At 36.6% G+C, this 16,660-nt stretch overlaps 1 protein-coding gene and 1 long non-coding RNA gene across 2 annotated transcripts; one reads left to right on the plus strand and one right to left on the minus strand.

Annotated features, from left to right (window-relative positions):
* On the minus strand, positions 1 to 2,310 carry LOC120091378 (pectinesterase/pectinesterase inhibitor PPE8B-like). Its single transcript, XM_039049380.2, has 2 exons — positions 1,715 to 2,310; positions 1 to 1,401 (listed from the first exon to the last, which is right to left on the minus strand). Exons 1-2 carry the CDS (start codon positions 2,022 to 2,024, stop codon positions 185 to 187), a joined length of 1,527 nt encoding a protein of 508 aa, XP_038905308.1. The 5' UTR covers positions 2,025 to 2,310; the 3' UTR covers positions 1 to 184.
* LOC150032382 (uncharacterized) lies at positions 2,304 to 3,640 on the plus strand. Its single transcript, XR_016524666.1, has 2 exons — positions 2,304 to 3,405; positions 3,492 to 3,640. It is a non-coding gene; the product is annotated as an uncharacterized LOC150032382 (long non-coding RNA).
* Positions 3,641 to 16,660: the final 13,020 nt, after the last annotated feature.

The raw sequence follows: 16,660 nt of genomic DNA on the forward strand, positions 1-16,660 counted from the left end.
TTTGGTGGTAATTTATAGGTCTTCTTAAAAATATTAACTTTAATTACAAAATAAAAATATTTAGTGACATTGTTACACTTATCTTTAGGTATTCCATTGAATCGTCCAATCATAAATTATCACATTAAAGAAATATTTTTATCACTTTTAAAAAATATTTTAAGACGATCGTATTACTCCCAAATTAATTAGCTCCGAGTCCTGCAGTGAATTTGACACCCGTGGACGGCAACCACATGTTTCCTTCAATGAATTGAGCCACGGTGAAGTTAGTAGCTTCACTGGTATGATTCAGTCGGCGGTAACCGGGCCAATTGACACGCTTCGCCAATCGCGCCCCCGGCCCATGATTCATAAACTCAGCATAGAATAGTGTATTCAATGCAAAATCGCCGTTCCACTCAAGCCAACCTTCTGGCCTAATGGCGTCGCTCATATATGACTGCATGATAATGGTTCTGGAATATTCCTTCCATGGTCTTCCAAGGTACGTTGCCGTGGTGTTAACCAAGGGTTCAAGGTCTGAGTCCGCAGAGATGTTGCAGAATTGAATGGAGAAGCCGGTGGGTTGGTTTGGGTCTTTCCGGCCCTGAGCAGTGATGGTGTTTTTCTGGTTGGGAAGACCCTTCTTCGCGAGGATGGTGCAGTTTTGGAAAACAACGGTGCCATCGCCGAACAGAAAATCAACGGTGCCACTGATTTGGCACTCGCGGTAGAATTGGCGCATGGTGTGCGTATACAGCGTGTCTTGGTACCCTCTAATTCGGCATCGAAAAAATACCGATAGATCCGAGTCGGATCTAAGTGCCACTGCTTGATGTTTCTCTGGCCCTGCAGTATTCTCGAATGTTATGTCTCGCGCTATGAATCCTCTTCCACTTACAGCAAAGGTCGCTGAGCGGAATGTTGTCCAACCGTCAACAAAATTCCGCTTACCCGATATGATGGTGGCATCGATTCCATCTCCAATCATCATGAGATTCCACTTCTTCTTCTTGATCTCCACGTTCTCCAAATACACACCCCTCTTAATGTATATAACATAACGTTGTATGCTATTGTCAGGGGCCGCTCGAACCGCATCCATCACACTGGTGAAATCCCCAGTCCCATCGGCGGCCACAGTGGCATCGGCAGCCAAGTCATTTAGATGCAGCAGATTCCGGTCCTCAGATTTCACCCATGAAGGAAACTCAGCCGGCTGATTATTGGGGAAAGATTTCACCATGGAAAGAAGGTCATAGAGCTGTGAAGTTAACTGGTCGATGCCCCCGGATACAAGACCTTTGATAAAGCTATTGGTGCCCTCAAATCCATCAATGCATGTTTCTGGATTAACCACTGCAGCGCTCAGCCATGTCTTCAGATCAGAACTCAGATCTCCTGTGCTGTAGTCTTTAGCTGTAATGTAAGCAGGAGGATCTTTATTTTATATTGCATTTGCATGTGAAAACAGAGGGAAAAAAAAAAAAAGAAGAGACAAGTAGGACTCCCAAGGCCCTAGTGTAGTTAAATAAGTGGAATGTTGGAACTAGGGAAATTGGTGCGACCTCATAATATGACTAGTAGGTCCAGCAGCGGCACAATCAATTACATTTATACAGTATTAGTATCCCATTCCCGTGAACCAACCAACCAATATAATAAAACAAGGTTTAAAAGCGGCATATATAATGAATAGGCCTAAATTTAGAATGTAAACGTAGTATAGTACCCTTGGGATTTTGGGTGGCGGAGAGGGACCAGCTCAACTGATCAACAGAAGAGTCGAGCAAATCGAGACAGTCGGAAATGGCGGTGGAAAGCCGTAAATCACCCAGTAATTTAGTGAATGGAGAGAAAATGGTCATCACCTGTCGTACACCGTCGATGGTGGAGAGAAGTGAGTTAGAGAACTGGGAGAAGGGTACCTTCAAGCATTCTGTCTGCACAAGATCCACTGAAGAGGTAGCCGGAAGTATCGGAAACAAGAGGATGAAGAAGAAGCAGCAAAACTGAAGGGGTTTTGTGGTTAATTTGGCCATTAAGATAAGATGGAATTATTGAGCTACTTCTGCCTCGGTCTCTGAGTTACGGACGGAGGAGGAAATTAAACAAAATGGAAGAAATAAATGAAGGGTCCTGCGGGAAGGTGAGGGAACTTTAAAGGCGGAGGTTGGGGAGATAACGCGTTGATTTGAATGCCACATTCACGTTTTGTGGGGAAGGGTTTGTCTGAAATCCATGTGTCGGCGCTCATAAAAGCTTCTCTTCTTACGCGGATCTCGGGGCATCTCACAGTCGCTGGAAAGCATTTACGACAACTTTACTAGATTCTGAACGTCTTTCCTTTGATCTTTTTGGATGTCAGTATCATGGAAATAGTGAACACCCACACCCACACCCATGTCTCCTAATTATCTCTTCTTTTGAACCAAAACATTGCCCACGCCATCAATCTCTGCTCCCCTAACAATAACAAATGCTATTAATCACACAGCCTGACTTCTATTGCACCCCTACTTCCCCACCCTCTTCATTCATCACTTCCTCCTCTCATTAATCTCTCCTTAATTTCATTCCATTTGTTTTTTTCTATTTGATTTCCGCAAAACCAACATCCTAACCAGAAAAATGAAATGGTATATCATCTTTTGGGGCCAATATGAGATGGTTTATTATCTTAGTGTATGGAGGTTAATTATCCTATCTCACTGATTCTAATTATTTGTGGGCTCATTTTCGAAATGGGTTTCGTATCTTACCGTCATTTTTCTTCCGTGTATCACAGTGCTTGAACATACTCGATCATTCTCGATCATACTCGATCATGCGTGAACATGCTCAATCATACTCAATCGTCCATACTCGAGCATACTCGATCATGTTTGAGCATACTTGATCATATTCGATCATACTCGATTATACTCGCATATTTTACACATTTTTAATATTATACATTATTAGTTACCTCATTTATTAAACTATCCACCAATTTTACTAATGACTGTTCTGATTGTTTCCTGATTTTATTAATGACTGTTCCAATTGTTTGTTGATTTTAAATGGATTTGAGTTTATTCATGATGTAAACTTAATATTCTGAGACTAATCACACTTTTTTTTAATATTTGTTGGGGTTGTTATTAATGTTCAACAATCATCCCTCTCCTTTTACTTTTACTATATAACAATATTGGTCCTTCTTTATTTGTTGAGAGCCTCCACTGTCCAAGATTTATTTTGTCAATCTAGTGAGTTGTTTAACTTTGGTTTCTCCTCTACTTTCTAATGTTTGGTTTTGTTATTTTCATATTATTAAATTTCTAACTTTTGGTTGTTTGGTGGATGATAGGGTGCCTCATTGTGTTTTGATTCGGTAACCCGTGGACTTTATCCATATCGTACTTCATAGAAGTAACATAGGTACTTCTCTATTCGAACTAGTTCTCATCCTACATTATAAGTATTTCTAGATTTTTTCTAACCTTTTTTATTGTTTTATTATGCAGCCCAAACTAATACGGAGTATTCAATTAGTTTGAGGTTGGTCGGTTACTTTTTCTTGTATTCCCCTATATTCCATTTTAGTTGTATTTTTTATGTTATTAATTTTGGTGTGTTACTTATACAATGGATATATTACACAGACTGCTTGACATTTTATGGTGTTATTCATTTTTTTATGAGTATTTGCATTATCTTCATTTATTTTTAATGTTTACATGCTTCTTAATATTGAATTTACCTAAGTTACCTGCAAAAGTGTGATATTTTTATTTTTGGAAGATTGAACAATAAAAATATAGCTTAATTAATAAATAAATATAAATATATTACTTAGACTTAATAAATTTCAGTAGTTAATATAATCATTTTTAATTATTTTAATATAAATTATCAATGTAATCATTTTTAATTATTTTAATATAAAATTGAATTGTATACCATGTCTTGAGATTGGAAAGAATAAAACAATGCAATCAATGTCTTATTCCAAATAGGATGGATACAATAATTGGATTATACGATTTAAAAAGAAAAAATAGTGTTCATACACACAAATTATTATAAAGTACAAAAACTGAACCAGATAGCACAGACATATCAATTCAAACATAACAACTCTGCACAACTAAATACAGACATCGGAATTCTCCAGTATTAGAACACCCCATATTCTATATTAGTGCCCCCAAACAGTCCCATAGTGACATAATGTTACTTTTGAAGATAGAAAATATTAAAAAATGCTGAATATATTTCCATGGATTTAAAATACATAGGATAGAGGTCATGTTTTTATGTTTGATTTATGGGATGTTTTTCTAAAGCTTCACGTTTTTGCTCTGCCTTATAGCACCTGTCAACAATCACGTCAGGGAAAGGGAAAAAAACATAATTTTCAGATTTTTCCAGATTCACCACTACCATAATCGACAACCACAAATAGTTAAGAACAACACAAATTCAACTAAACAAAGAAAATAAAATAGATGCGAACAGGTATGGTATGTGCTATATCTTCCCATTTCTACTTTTTCTGCCTTGACTTTTAGAACGAACAATTTCTTTTTTGCTTACATTTAAAAATATATATAAATAAAAAGAAAAAATCGATGAGAAAACAACTGTAGCAAGCTTTAAATTGTTTGTAGAATTAGTAAAAGATACTATTGTGTTTTGCAAAATATTAAATGTGCAGTTTGTCCTACATCGGACTCCAAGTGTATAAAAGAATTTCATGCCCTTGGTTTCAATTGTTTATGTTAGAAATACTTTAAGTTTAAGTATGCTAACTCTAGTTAAATTCTCTTTATGTATTTTTTGAGAGTGAGAAAAGGGTGTGGGTAATATAAAAGTTTTGAAAAAGTGTTCCTATAATTGGGATCATGAAAGAGAATTGTTCTATATGATTGTAACAATTTTTCATATAGTGATTTTTTTCTTGTGGGTCGTGATTTTTCGACGTAAATTATTGTGTTTTCAATTTTATTACTTTCTTTTAGTTTCTCGGTTATTTTCTATTTATTTCTGTGGTAGAAGTGGGAAGTTTTTGCCAATAAATGGTTTTAGCATTACGTTCATAGTTTTTTTTTTAGCATGCTTTATGGTTGCAGAATTGTCTAACCTTCCACATCAAAAAAGAATTCTTGAAACGGGCTACGATGTTTTATGAATAATGTGAGTTGTTCACTACTTGCTGATTTGCTAGGAGTAAAGAAAATGTATGTCAAGATTTATGAGTCCAATAAAGTTTTGATGGAAGAATCAACTTCGGTTTGTGTAAAGTGTAAGTCAAGGATGTGTGATACAATCTGGGTTACACAAGTGCAAATTAAGCGGTGATGGTGTTCTAGTGCAGTTCTGGACTGTATGAGACTCCCTCTCACTTGATGATATCTTTCCTCCAACTTGTGAACTCCTTTCACATGAGAACTTAGGCTTCTCTAAATCTTGAGAACTCACTTCTCGATGAATAACACCTTAGGTTCCCCCTAAGGCTTGAGAAATTCTTCTCGATGAAAAAAGTCTTAAACTCCCCCTAAGATCAATCAATCTTCATGAATTAAAGCAAGAACATGTGAATAACATGTTGCTGTAAATAGCTCAAAGGACTTCTACTTAAAAACAATGTAGTGTTGTAAGAATTTTGTAAAGCTCACACGATAATCTCACAAACAATTGATGTGGCAACCCTAGCATGAGTACTTCTTGAACCTAATTAGCATAACAGAATGATGGAAAACATCCCCATATAAAATTGTCAGCTCACCAAAAAGGAAAAGATCTCAAATAAAATGTTCTGAAGAATAAGTTAAATAAAGAAAGAAATATTTTGCACATTTGGCATCTAGAAGAACATCCTCTGAGACAAGATCCACCAAAGACAAAAACCGAGACAACTCCTAAAAGCCCAAGGAGTCAATGATAGCAATCTAAAACAAATGTATTTAGCCAATCTCACATTTTTAACAAACTCCTCATTTGATTAAGAAATATTTTGCACATTTGGCATCTAGAAGAACATCCTCTGAGACAAGATCCACCAAAGAAAAAAAACCGAGACAACTCTTAAAAGCCCAAGGAGTCAATGATAGCAATCTAAAACAAATGTATTTAGCCAATCTCACATTTTTAACAAACTCTTCATTTGATTAAGATATATTTTTTTAAGACGGAACATATTAAACACTTCCAACCCATATCGATAATTAACAAGGGTAGACAAAGTATTATAGAACTGTTAAACTATAGTAGTAATAGAGGTCCATGCAGAAATAAGAACAAATTTGAGAATAACAAGTCTCAGCCTACCAAAGTGTTAGGTCTTGAAAAGAACTATGATTTCTATGTTAACTCCCTTAATTCTACTTCAATTCTTTGCTTAAAATGTATATTTTATAGGTAAAATACAATTCTGACATCAATGGAGTCATCATGAAGAATTTAGAGTTAAATCAAGCCAAAATAGACCAAAAGGATCACTTAGGAAGAAGATCAAAGCCAAATTACCAATCTAACCCTCAGTTAAAACAAATCAGCACCACTAGGGCGTTGCAATGCTAGAATTTGTGAAAGCCCAACACTTCCTCAACACTATAAGACATAATGCTACATTTTGCTGCAAAACAGGGTAGTGTCGCAATGCTCTACGCAGTGTTACAATGCTCCAGAGAATGACGTAAAAATAAAAACACGTGCGTGCAAGCCAGCGTCGGACCTCCAAATTCGTAGGGTTCCAATGCTGCGAACCTCTTCAGTACAAATTCTTCATTTTTAGACTTCAAAAAAGGGAGAACTTCCTAATTTTTTAGAGAGATTTGAATTCCCACAAACAGTAAGAGCTATTCTTTGTAAATTTTAGAGAGATTCTATCAAAATTACTTCATTCTTTATATCAATTATGCAATTCTCAATGGATTTCTTGAAGAATTTTTATCTCCGTGAGTAGGTAAGTCTTTATCTTGGGGAATTATGTGCATTTTCTTGAGACTCTTCTTTGAATTCTTTCATGTATTACTTTGTTCTTGAATTTTCTTGTTGAAATTTTGAATAAAATTGATTCGAGATAAATTGACAACTCAAATTTGATCAATTTTTGTATGCCATATTACGTGGTTCTATAACACAATTATAATTAGGTTGCAAGAATTAGTAATCTTGATAGAAAACTTGAACTTCTTTTCCTATTTTCTTGAAAGAACCTACTAATTCAGAACATTTATATAATCAATCTTGAATTTTCAGTCTTTTGATTTCAAGAATTGTCATAGTTAAGAAAACCCATGAGTTTAATGCAATTTAGGGACTAATTGTGGAATGTCTTTAGGAAGTAATTAAGAACTAAATTAGAGTTAATTGTTAAATTGGCTAATTGGCATTAGGGTACTTTCTTAATGAACTATGGAATAACTTAATTGCATAGAATTTGCTAAATCTATATAAAATCCTCAAGATTCATTTTTCCATTGAAATTTATTACATAATCTCTCTCATTTCTCTCATAACAAAAATTTTCCTATAAATTCTTGTGCTTTACCTTGATTTTTGTTAGTTTCTTTACAAATAAACATCCCCAATTGTTATCTTTTTGAACTCAAAATTCATTTTTGGCCAATTTATAGATGTTCCCTTGGGATCGACCTCTTACTTCATTTTGCTACATAGTAGTTTTAGTTGTAGTTTGAGTCTTATAAATTTCATTTATTTTGAGTTAAATAGAATTAACGACACCTATTTTTAGCACTAAACAAATTGGCATCGTTGTCGGGGAATCGTACAATTGACCTTTTAGAATTTTGAATTCCTTTTAAAAATAATCAAGAATTATAAACTCAAGAATAGTTTGTTCATTAAATTTCCTGTTGTGCATGACCCGCTCCTCTTTGAGTGTACTTTATGATTTTGTTGTAGATATAAACCTTGAAGAGAGATATAAACCTTGAAGAGAGGAGATTACAAAGGGAAAGAGCAAGAAGAGAACGAGAAGAACTTAAAGAGTTGAACCAACATCAAGAAGAAGAACAACCTCGACCAAACAACATGGGCGAAGAAAGGGAACAAACCTTGAGAGAACTAGCGGAGTTGGACTATAATCAACAACCTTTGTGGATCGTGTATTCGGAGACGACCGTCCCATTTGAGCTCAAACCGGGGTTTATTCATCTCCTACCTACTTTCAGAGGACAATCCAGTGATGATCTGCATAAACATATGAAGGAGATTCATCTAGTATATGATGGAATGCGCCTACTGATAGGAAAACAAACATAAAACGGAAGCAAATAAAATCATTAAGCACTCTAATTACACTTAATTTGAGTTCATAGCAAGCTAGAAACAATTTCAATGGAAAGAGGGATTCATGTGTGTATACCTTTATAGAACTCTTCTTGATTCCAACTGAACTCCACAAAATTGATCTCCAAATCTCTAGTAGACCACCAAGAGAAGCTTCTCAACTATTCTCAGCCTTAGATTGAGTGGTGGAAACTGAGAATTGAGAGCAATTGAGATGGGTTTGAGAGAGTTAAAATGAAAAACTGATTTTTCACAATTTCAGTAAAAAATCTAGTTGCATAAGTGTTCAAATTCAGAAATTGAACCTTTTTATCAGTTGATATATGCAAGCACTAAGTTAATCAGCTAATTGACACTTTAATTAGCACTTAGATAGTGGACAAGGTGTTAAAAAATAGATTAATCCACTCAAAATCTCATTTTTGGGAACCACTTGCATTTTCCATTTTTCAATTTAAATTAATTTAATTTGAGAATAATTTAGATCTAAATTCAACTTCCATAAATTGAATTTAAAAGAGAAAAAAATTATTTAATTATAATTAATTAATAATATAATATCAAATATTAAATTAATAAAACACCAAATTTAAACATGAATCACTATTCATGTAAACAATATTTAAATCAATATTTAAATATTCTAAACTCTCCAATTACGTTTAATTTCAATAAATTTAAACGTTTAATTATATCGAATATAATTATCCAAATCCTAAAACTGAAATTGAACATTTTAAATTCCAAACCCTATTTTCGAATTTAAACGCTTCAAAATTCGCTCAATTTTCTAATCCAAACTTTAATCTTTTACGAGCTAGTAGAAGAACCTTATAGACCTACAGATCATGAGCTCCAACGGTTTGAGATATGGTTAAAATCTTTATCCCGAATTAATCAATATTCGTTAACCATCGAGACATACCACTATAGCTTGATGGTTGCACTATCCTCACTGTAAATATATTTCTGTCCACTTAATTTAACCATAATCAGTAAGTCGATCCTTCACAGGTTGTTTGTATTTACAGCTATGTCAAAATTAACGTTTTACCCCTGTAAATATATCTTGCTTCTTAAGCTCCCAACAATCCTCTATTGAACAATTGGTTTATAGTCCAACTAATAAACCATATCCTTCTCGATCGTGAGAGGGCAAAGCCCCTTTGTTCCATACCAGGAATCAATACTTAAGGGAACAACCTATCTGTTAGCCCTAAAATGGGTAGGAGCGAATTCCATCTTGCAGGACTATGTCCCCAACTATCTATCCAGTCTTATCCTCAAAATGGGAGGTTTCTTGAGCAGTATTGTTGAACTACTTTCACCTATGCAGATCAAAGGATAATCCTGAATAAACAGGAGTTCATAGTTAACTCAGGATTAAGATCGAGTTACCCTAGGTCATTGAATTGAAATAGTCAGTTTTAACAGTAAACAATCGTTATAAATAAAAGTGACGATTTCATGGTCCGATTTTATTCAAAAACTCTTTTGCATAGGATGCCTCCACTTGCATGTCTCTACATAAATGATTTTAGGATCACGTCATCTGTATCAATATACAAAGTAGGCCGCATCCATAGTGTCCCCAGGACAAGGTACTCAATCTCATCCATATACTTATAGATCTTTTTGTCTATATAATATAACTTGATCCTCTTTTATGTCTCTACATCAAGTCACGGTATTCATACTATAGTCATGGATTTGTTTATTGGATTTGAAACATAATGCAATTTTAATTTCAATAAAACTTTTATTGAATAAATTCTTCAATAATACTTTTATTGATAAATAAAATATGTTTCCATGTTTACGAACTGTGAGTTTTAGGACATTCCCAACACCCACATGGGGTAACACAAGAGCAACTCAATCTTAGGGCCTTCCCCTTCTCCTTGAAGGATATGGCCAAAGATTGCCTTTATTACCTATCAACGGGTTCCATCACTACTTGGAGCGGTTTGAAGAAGAAATTTTTAGAAAAATTATTTTCGGCAGTTAAAGCTCATAACATAAGGAAAAAAATATATATAGAATTTAGCAAAGTGTAGGAGAATCTTTATATTAATATTGGGAAAGATACAAACAAATGTGTACTTCTTTTCCACATCACCAAATATCTGAATAGTATCTAATCCAATATTTTTACTCAGGTTTACTTCCATCGGAGCGGAGTAACATTAGCGAATAAAACACCAATCAAAGCAAGCCAACTCATATCAACAATGGCGGAGAACTCTCAGAATTTTGGAACAATGACTCTTGATCACACTATTTCTCAATCTATGAAGTAAGTGAGCTAAGGACGCAAGTATCTAATCTAGTTTCCCTTTTTACTCAGGTTACCCAAGGAGGCCTTCCTCAAGTTAAAACATACAGAGCATATAGATTAGCCAGACATACATCCGAGTCTTGTCACAAGCCCAACTCAATGCCATTGGAGGATTTTAGAGGAACTACGATCTACACGAGCAAACTTATAACCAAGGGTGGCGAGATCATCCCAATTTCAAATGGGGATCTCAAGGACAATCTTCTTCAGGCTCTTTAGGTATGTCTCTCGAGGACGTAGTTAAATCCCTTGTTGACCACTCCTTAAAATTTCAACAAAAACTCCACGATTTGCAAAAGGACAATATCCAACTTCAACAAGAAACAAAAAACCTTCAACAAGACACCAAATCCTTTCAACAAGAGACTAGACAAGGCTTCTCAAACTTGAGCAACAAATCACGCAACTTGCAACTATGGTAAACCAACTTGAGAGTAAATCGTTCGGTAAGCTCCTCGCTCAATCGAAAGAAGCAGTAAGGAAATTCCTTCCTCCTCTCAAGGTACTAACCCAGTTCATTCATCTCCCAAAAAGCTAGAAAAGGTAAATGAGAATGAAAACAAGGTAAATGAATATGAGGAAGTTTCCATCTTTCCAGAGGCATGTAACTACTCTCCCCCTAAGGTAGAACTGTATGTGCCTAAGGCCCCCTTCCCCAATAGACTAGTTAAGCCTAAAGGAGAGGACGTCGATTTAGAACTAATTGAAATGTTTAAGAAGGTACAAATCAATATCCCTTTACTGAGTGCTATACAAAAAATTCCTAGATATGCAAAATGAAGGAACTCTTATACAAGAGTACCTCTGAGTGGAAGCGGATCTTTCCAAAGACATTATAACCGAATTACCACATTTACATTCAAACAAATAGATATGCATCATACTGAAAAATTACCGACATGCCTTAAGATTAACAAACAAGAGAACAAGAAAATTTACCAGTTGAAGACTCTTTCTTCTCAACAAATCTCGCACTCTTCACAAACGGATGCTCTCGCTCTCGCTAGAACGTCAAGCTATCATTCAGCAAAACTCCGGTCGTCTACCACGAACAACCTCCACATGAACAGACGAAGATGGGGACGACACCACCACTTGGAACCCTTAGTATTCTCAGTGTGAGAATCCAAAGAGTGGGCTCTGTTCGGATTTGGTAGAGGGGAGGAGGAATGAAGATCGTATACAACAATCAAGCAAGTGGGAGAAGGTTGCGTCTATCGTATAGACAAAATGCTTGATCGTTTAGATGAAGTACATGATCGTGTAGGAAAAGGGCAGTGATCGTCTATAAAATGTTCGGGCACTAGACAATCGTTTAGGAAAATGTAGGCGATCGTTCAAAAAGAAGCGCGCGGTGTAAGTGATCGTGTAGTAAACTCAAGCTATCGTATAGTCTTTGATTTTACTAAGCGATAAGCAGCAAACACTTCGTGAGCAATTAAACGTGATCTTTGCAAAATGAAAACAATTTTCATTTTGTTCTTCAGTTACGAAAACTGAAAAACCATAGTGTTTTCTCCTCCACTAGATATAAATCATATTTATATCTATTTTCCTCCAATTAATGTATCTCATACATAAAGTCAATCATATCATATATAATTAACCAGTTCAATCATATCATATATAATCGAACTCCCTCTTATCAACTTGAACATTTCAAGCTGACCCAAAAACTGATTCTCAACTTGAATCCATTGAGCTACCAAGGGAACCTTATGGACCTGTGGCTCGAAGCTCCAACAGTACGTGAATAGCTGACTAAACTCTTTAGCCACGAGATCCACCATCCGTTAACTGGCAGACATTCCACTAAAGACTGACAGTTGAACTCTTCTTACCACAGATATATTCCTGTGTCCATCGGATATAACCAATTAACAATATAATGACCCTTCATAGATGCTCGTAAGTATAACTAGACCAATTTATGTTTTTCCCCTGTAGTTACATCTAACTTCTTAAGTAACACTGATCCCTCTAATGAACAATACAACATAGTCCTACTATGTGTGGACACCTTTCGAGCCATAAGAAGGTGTGTGGCATCACATCGTTCAAGCCTGGGGATCAACCCCTAAGGGAGCAATCTATCTACTTACCCCTACTTTGGGGAATGAGTGAATTTCATCTTATGTAGCTGAGTTCCTAGCTCCCAAATCAGACGAATACCCAAAGTGGTAGGTTTGAGTCGACAACCTGGTCACTCACACCCATGCAAATCAAAGGATCGCCCTCAAAGGCAGGAGTTTCAAACTCATTCAGAATTGAGGTCATGTTACCTATGGTCATCCTAGTGAAGTAAAGTAAGTCTTTGTCATGAACAGTGTTATATACTAAGTTTGGGGGTGTGATGACGGGCAGAAATGCACGTCATTATAAGCCTTTTATTTAGGATTATGAGGGCTGTTAAATAGAAGATGTGGCGATTATATTAAGAATTTTTTAGAAAACGAGCTTGTGTCGATCGGCATTAAGAATCTCGGCTAACCCATTTTTATGTGTTATTATGCATTCAATTGTCTATCTTTGTAGCTAACACAGAAAGCGGTCGCATACGCGAAAGCCAGGCTATCGCAAAGATGACCGCATGTGGGGAATCTCTCCATCACAGAGGCGAACGCATACGTTCGATGCATGGATGTTGCGGCCATTAACCGCATGCATCCATTGCATAAAAGTTACGGCTGTCAAGCAAATGCGGTCATCGCAGAGAGATTACGGCTATAGAATAATAACCATAATAGAGGGATGACCGTAAAGGTGGTGGAATGCATTGATACTCCAGAAACCAAGCATGAACGCATACCTCGGGAGTATCAAAACGTGATGTTGACATTTCACCTACCATGCTGTTAGCAACAGAGATACAGAAAAAGACCATTATGCCGCGAGTGTCAGATTCAGAGTATGTCCATAAATGTTGTTGGCGATCAAGCTCTATAAATAGAAGCCACTGAGCAGAACTTCAACTTATCCAAGGTTTTCCGACTGAGGTTCCCTGCCTTAGGGCGGATCCTTGTGATCCAAACCAAAGCGTGAGAAGATAGTCTTGAGAGTTCTTCATCCCTTCAATCATTCTGAGTGACGACAGGAGCCTTCATCGGAGTTAAAGCTTGAGAGAGTCTACTCCACCGCCCATCCATGGCACCACCAGCAGCCTTGACATACATCTGATGGAAGCAAGAAATTGCTTCCATCCGCCCCTCCATATCTCTTCTATCCATGTATGTATTGCATTTTGTCTTGAGAGATTAATACATTTTGTGATCAATGTACTTCTATATTTTCCTTCGATTCCATTTCCATCTTCATTTACTTAGTATCCTTTACTTTCATTGCATCACTAAGTAAGACTATTAGAGTATCGCATACTTAATCATGCGACATAGGAATATGAAGCATGTAGCAAACCACCGGGAGGTGTGCGTTGCGTGAGTGTTGTGAGAAAACCTTATTTGTTTAGTGTGAAGCTGTAGCAATGCTTGTCTATAAGCAGATGCAATGCTTGTCTATGAGTAAAATCAGCAGCAACCAACTGCCCAGAAAGGTAAGTAGTTGATCGCAGTAAGCAATGTAAGCAACTGTTCACTAGAGATAGAAATAATCTTACGTCAACGATGTTTATGTGATTATCTTGTCTTATGAGTACATCAGTCATCATTTAGGCATACTTGTGAAAGTAGTCTAAAAACCAAATCTAAGACTCGAGAAAGTGGATTGGATCGCATAAGCAAGAATGGGGAACTTAGGAACAAGCTCCGTTTGCTATTACACAGAGTATGCACCCTTTAAGTAGGATATGGTGGTATGCGGTCATCTTGTTTATGTGTGAGAGCACGTGAGCTGGAATGTAGAGACTTAGAAATAGGCTTCTCGACACTATCGCATATACATCGCATGCGTCTACGTCAAGTGTGTATAGCATGATCGCATAGCTTGTGTTGGCTGAGGTTACCCTTGCGATCAAGTTTAGTGTTGCAGTAAAGACATCCTTGCCTTTTCCTCTATTTTTCCATGCATTTTACTGATAATGAGCAGAAATGCACATTATCATAGTACTTAGTTCTTAAACAATGTTAATTTGCGTTGATGAAATATGTTATATTGCGTCCATTAAGCATAAAATCTATAATATTGCGGTCGCATGCGTCCAATACATTAGAACAGTTGATCTTTATATATTTGTGCAGAATATAAGTTAACGCAATGCAAAGATTGCGATCATAGGAATTCATTGGTCGAGTGCAACTTCACCACAAGGCTTTGCATTGATCTTGCTCGCAAACATTCGCCCAAGAAGAACTGTCGCACCTTGTTCAGCGCAACATGGTGGGCACATCCGGGTGAAAGGATAATTAAGAGTGATGGGATAGAAAGCTGATGACAGTCGGATCCAAATTAAGTTGACAACCGATAACGGTCACGAAGTACATTAAGTTTTATCGGTGATAATTATTCGGCGTATCAATCAGGAATTAAAGTTGTCCCATCTGTACAATCGAGAGAGAGAAGCCGCCTTTCACCATTGATGCCCTATAAATACCAAGTGCATTCTTTAGAAAAGGGGTTGATCGGTCAACGAGTTAACCAGTTGCTTCTGTTCGTAGTTTTCTTTTTTATTTTATGGCAGAGCAAGAGAAAAGTGGTGGCACCGGAGATCACCCAGGGCAACTCGAGAGAGAACCTTGGGGCGTAAGAGCAGAAAGCGAGCCGACTCTCGCGAGAGCGAGAATATCTTTAGAGCACGAGTAGAAACAGTGTAAACGCCTAGCAGCAAGAAATTGCTACCAAGCTCTTTACTATACTTGCATCGTTATTTTTTACTTCATCTCATATTTATCCAATGGAAGTTCTATTTCTAAATCTGCTCACTCTCTTAATACGCATGAGTAGCTAAACTAGTTGAATGGGTTGAGAAGAACTAAGCTAACATGACCTAGGAACTTCATTGCTGGCGATTATCTTGTTTTATGTTGTGCAAAATACCTTTAGAGTTACTCGAGAGAGTCTCTAAAGAAAGATCCTAATGTCTCGAGAGAGCTAGGTTAGAATCTGGACTCGAAAGAGCAAGATTAGGCTTGCATAAACAAGAGATAAGGACTTAGAGATAAGCTCTATTTGTCAACTTGCATCGCATGCATCCTAGGAATGGGAATGATATTATGTGGTCACTTATTTGTGTGAATGTCATGTTGTCATCGCATCAATAGAGATAGATGTTTATGTGTAAACCCTATAGACTTATCGCATATTTATCGCATGCGTTCTAGCCTTAGAAGCTGTAGCATTCGCCGAGAGGTGGTTTACTATTGTATGCATGTTGCATGATCGCAAAGCATGAACGCATTCTAGGGAGTGTTAGCCGAAACTTTTCTCAACCCGTTCACCGCATATTCATCGAATTTCTCGTTTACCAACTCTTTTCAAACTCCGCCGCATTCGTTATTTATTTTCATCAACACAAACAACAAACCCAACGATTTTATTTATTTAACTGGTTACCGTAAGTCTTCATAAAAATCACCAACGCAACTATTTTCATAAGTCCCTTGTTCGACCCTGGACTTACCAGGAAACTTAGAGGAATTTACACTTGAATTCCACTGAGGAAACTTGAGTGCATAACGTAATTCCATCAACGCATATCATCCATATTTCCACTTAATAAAATAACGCATCATTTACTACGCGTTAACAATTGTCGTATCTCTACCTCTCAGTCATATTTCCACTGCTTTATCTATTAGTTAGGAGTAGGAGTAATGCATAGCTCATAACCCTCAACATTCTTTTATTCTTCACCGCAAACACATTACCGCATAACATTTAGCTACAAGTCCCTGAGTTCGACCTCAGATCACCCGAGAAACTTGCAATCTCGTTATACTTGGCGAGAGTGCAAGAAAACTTGTGATAGAAATGCATGGTCATTGTATAAGAGATTAATGCATATTTTCCATTCCAATGCATGAAACATGCATCACAAAATAAGCGTTCCATAATTTTCATCACCAGTATACGAATAAAGTAACCACT

This window comes from Benincasa hispida, chromosome 11, assembly GCF_027475165.1.
Source record: "Benincasa hispida cultivar pf3 chromosome 11, pf3_genome.v1.1, whole genome shotgun sequence".
Lineage (NCBI taxonomy): Eukaryota > Viridiplantae > Streptophyta > Magnoliopsida > Cucurbitales > Cucurbitaceae > Benincasa > Benincasa hispida.